The sequence below is a fragment of the Aethalodelphis obliquidens genome, unplaced genomic scaffold, assembly GCF_003676395.1.
Source record: "Aethalodelphis obliquidens isolate GAN/ISIS:26980383/991018 unplaced genomic scaffold, ASM367639v1 scaffold101, whole genome shotgun sequence".
NCBI lineage: Eukaryota > Metazoa > Chordata > Mammalia > Artiodactyla > Delphinidae > Aethalodelphis > Aethalodelphis obliquidens.
In genome coordinates, this window is record NW_020838045.1 from 1,120,758 (window position 1) to 1,124,579 (window position 3,822).

Consider the following 3,822-nt stretch of genomic DNA (forward strand, 5'->3'; position numbering starts at 1 on the left):
CTACAGGTGGGAGAAGCTGCCCTGGAAGTCGGCCCCGGAACGCACACTGGCCACGGCACCAGTGAGAAGCATAGCTGCAAATCTGGCTTGGGCTCTCTCTTCCTCATCTCTCAAAGCCTCTTGATACAAGAGTGGGAAGGCACTGGGGACCGTATCATGAATCTTGGCCAAGAATTCAAGGACTTTCATCTTGCTGGTTTCAGCGTGGGCGCTCGGGCCCCACAGGAACTCATAGCGTGGAGGATCACTGTTGGCCACCTGGTGGTACTCCAGGTACCCTTCCTGCACCAAATCTTTGGTGATGAGCTTCTTGGGCTCCCCATGGATGAAGTGCTTCTTTCCAGCATATATCCCCATCACATTGAGTACTTCCCAGATATCCTCCTCAGTGGCGCAGTTGCCCTTCATGAAGATCACACAGAGGACTGTCATAAGGAGGCCGGTCTTGGGCATGATCTCCTCACCCCTCATCCTGTCATCACTGGTGCGCTGAAATTTGCTGACAAGGGCGTAGCAGTGCCTGGTGGGATCGACTTCCTTCACATCAATGCCAAAGGCCAGCACCATCAGCTCAGAGGCTCTCCTGAGGATCTCATGGAACTGCTCCTTGTACTTTTTGATGACATGCTTCAGCATACCCTCCTTTGTAATGGGCTCTCTCATGTTATACTTGCACAGCAGGAATTGCACCAACAGAATTGCCTTCTGGTCTACAACGGTTCTGCAGGAAAAATCAGTGCCGAGTGATGCCTGAGAGGTGCTTGGTTTTTCTTCATCTTGGCTCTTGGCACCTTCATCAGATCTTGTGCATGAAACACCTGCAGAAGTAGTGGTAGTGGATGGGGCTCTCTGAGACCCCTGGGATCTTCTACCTGACCCAGAAGCAGGGGAGCTCTGGAGATTACCACCAAGAGGAGGGGTGGGGGAGGAGAGAGACTCTTCTTCCTCTGCTGCAGGGGCCTGAGCATCTTGGAGACGCTGAGCCTCACTCCGGGCCTGACTGTGTTTCTCGCGGGGACGGCGCTTGCTCTCCCGGCCCCAAGGCATGATGACACAGGTCAGGGCCAGCAGGCGGGAGTGTGCGCAGGAAGGCAGGCAACGAGGGCACCTGGGGGAGGGACAAGGAGATGCTGTGAGCACCTTCAGCGGGGAGATTCCTCCCTGGCTTTAACCAAGGCCGCCTCTGCAGTTTTCTGTGAGGTCACTGCACTAGGACCCAAAGGGCTCATTTTCTGATCAGCCTGTCCCCTGAGACCCCTGCAGAGAAGTCAGTGTGCCTTGGGCTGGCAGGTCTAGGCTCTGTGTGGTCCCCTCTATAATCCTCTCAGTTCACATTTAGGATCATCCTGTCAACTGTTGGCAGGGCCCGGCCATCCTCCCCTTTACCGCTCTGAAGCCAAACTCCTTCCACCAATGGCCTTCCCTCCCTAAACCCCACCCCCCATCCCAGGAGGAAATGAGGGAGAGCCTTAGTGGGCCACCCCTGCTGGGGCCTTCCAGAGCTGACAACAGGAGCAGGGGTTGATGGGTTTAATATTGATGTCAGTATTTCAACTGCTGTAAAATTATAAACTTTTATACTTCAATGAGTCCCAAGGAGCTAGTTCCTTTGCTCGCGGATGCAGGCATGCTTCACGCCATCTAGAGCTGCACTTAGCCTTCAGCTGGCTGCACGAAACAGAAAATCAGACCTGCCCCGCCCCGCCGCCTCCTCTCCCAGAGCCCGGCTTGCGTTGCTTACGAGCCTCAGATCCACAGTCAGCCAGCGTTGCGTTTCCGCAATATCATTCATACACTTAGATTCAGTCATCGCTCATGTTGCCACCCCCTTTGTTAGGGTTTTTAGTCGTCGCTCATGTTGCCACCCCCACCAGGCCAAGCCGCCCCCCATCCCCGGCCCCCGCCGGAGTTTGACAGCCCTGCCCGGGGCCTCCCAGGGTGGACCGCAGGGACAGCAAGTGTGTGTGCCGGGTTGAGCGTGCCTTCAGTCCTCGCTCAGTCTCCTCTCGACGCCAGGTAAAGCCTGGGATGTTTTCCTCTGTTGATCTGAGACCACCAGCCTCAGATCAACGTCTTCATTCCCTGAGACCCCGAGGCAAAACTGACGGTGCGTTGGGCCTAACAGTTTTGCCGCTAGCCTTTTAGCACGTGTCGGATTGTAGCAGGCGTTCTATGATGTCTCCTTTGTTCTAGGGAGGCACGTTCCTGCAATTCTAAGCGTCCTCCTTTCACTCTCAGCGTCTCCTCTCCCCTCCAGAGACCTGAGACCCTGGAGGTGGAAGTCAGTCAGTACCTCATGGTGACAGCTCTGCCCTGGGTTTCCCAGGAGCGAAAGCGGGGGCGGGGCTCTGTGCGGGTTCCTCTATTCTGGGGTGGGTTGTCGCGTCATTCCTCAAGGTGGAGGCATGGAGTAGGGTGTCCTCCTCTTGGCTGCTTCTTTAAAGACTTCCTGGGAAATACTAACTCTGAAAGCTCTGAGCTGTTTCCCTGCAAACCTTGCAGAAAATGGATGAGTCCCAGGCTACATACCAGACGGGAAAGTTGCAGTATAAGGCGGGGGCCCAGGACACATGGTGGGCTGTAAAAGAAAAGGCACACTGGCCCATAGCGTTTGTTCGCCAGCCATACTTAGACTTTGGGGAACCTTCTACTCTAAAAGATCTACTTTCTGAGGAGAAGAGGCTAAGCTACAGGATTTTGTGAGACCTAGCTCTTTTATATTATCTCACATTGCTCAGTCCAGTGTGGTCACTTTTATTTTTTGACCCTCATTCATACTAAGAAATATATTTATATCTCTAACAAGTGTGTGTGTATATGCATTTTTTCATGAAAGAACACCTACCCTTGTTAAGTGTGATTCATTCTTTCCATTCCTTATGTTTGATCATAATATTAATTTTTTTAAAAGGTCAGTCCTGATCCTCTAAAGAGGTTTCATGTGGTTATTGCACAGCCTCTGGACTCATTCTGTTTCAAACAACACCAACCTTTGGTGCCATCCTGGCATGTGGGCTCTGAAATGCTGCCTCAGATTCCTTCAGTGAAGCAGTGGAGATTCATGGTCCCAGAGCACAGTGGAAGAATCCAGGGCTCAAGTTTAAAGGCTTTCCTCCAGTCAACCCTGTCATCTGCCTCTCTTGCAGGCTACAGACCTGTCTCGAATTCAGGGCATCCCCCTACCTGCCCACACTCAGGTTCTTGTTCAGTGAAGACTTATTGTCCCTCAGGGATTATTCAGTTTTGTGTTTTTGCTTTTGTTAATGTTTTTTTCTTTATTCCTTCTATAATTTTTCCATGGTTGATTTTGGGTACAGGAAACAGTAGCCCATGTTTGATTATCATCAGCTGCTATGGATAAGGTACTAAATCTGTAAAAGAATTAAGGAAAATCGATATTCTTACAATATCTGTTCCTCATGAATACACATAACATACTATTCTGGTTGAGACTTCTTTTTCCAAAGTCTATCAGGAAATTCTTATTGTTGCCTCCATGTAGATTATATACATTTTTGTATGGTTTCCTTCTAGGTATGTTTTTTATATTGTTGCTTTTGTCTTTGGTGTATTTTTGATTAACATGATCTAAGTAATTGTTGACTGTTTCAGGCCAGTCTCTTGATTTTGCTGTGGTGATCTTTTTTTCCACCAGGTTTCTGAAGTTCTTTATATATTTGACTATTCTCTGTGCCTATTCCCTTAGATCTTTAATTAGAGGATCAAATTATTAGCATTGTTATCTTTTGCTTTTCATTACTCATGACTCTTATTTATTTGCTATTGTTGTATATAGCTCTGTACTGGCTATGTGTTCTTGTC

The 3,822-nt window shown here is 49.6% G+C and overlaps 1 protein-coding gene across 1 annotated transcript; it reads right to left on the bottom strand.

Moving 5' to 3' along the window:
* LOC113614664 (melanoma-associated antigen B10-like) lies at positions 1-1,047 on the bottom strand. Its single transcript, XM_027096339.1, has 2 exons — positions 906-1,047; positions 1-791 (listed from the first exon to the last, which is right to left on the bottom strand). The coding sequence occupies exons 1-2, from the start codon at positions 1,045-1,047 to the stop codon at positions 1-3; spliced, it is 933 nt and encodes a 310-aa protein (XP_026952140.1).
* Between the last annotated feature and the right edge of the window lie 2,775 nt (positions 1,048-3,822).

What these genes read in the sequence shown, in the direction of transcription:
- LOC113614664 (XM_027096339.1), bottom strand. Translation starts at nt 1,047, where the DNA reads ATGCCTTGGGGCCGGGAGAGCAAGCGCCGTCCCCGCGAGAAACACAGT. An exon ending in CCCCACCCCTCCTCTTGGTG is followed by an intron (nt 792 to 905) that starts GTAATCTCCAGA and finishes GATCTGATGAAG; the next exon opens with GTGCCAAGAGCCAAGATGAA.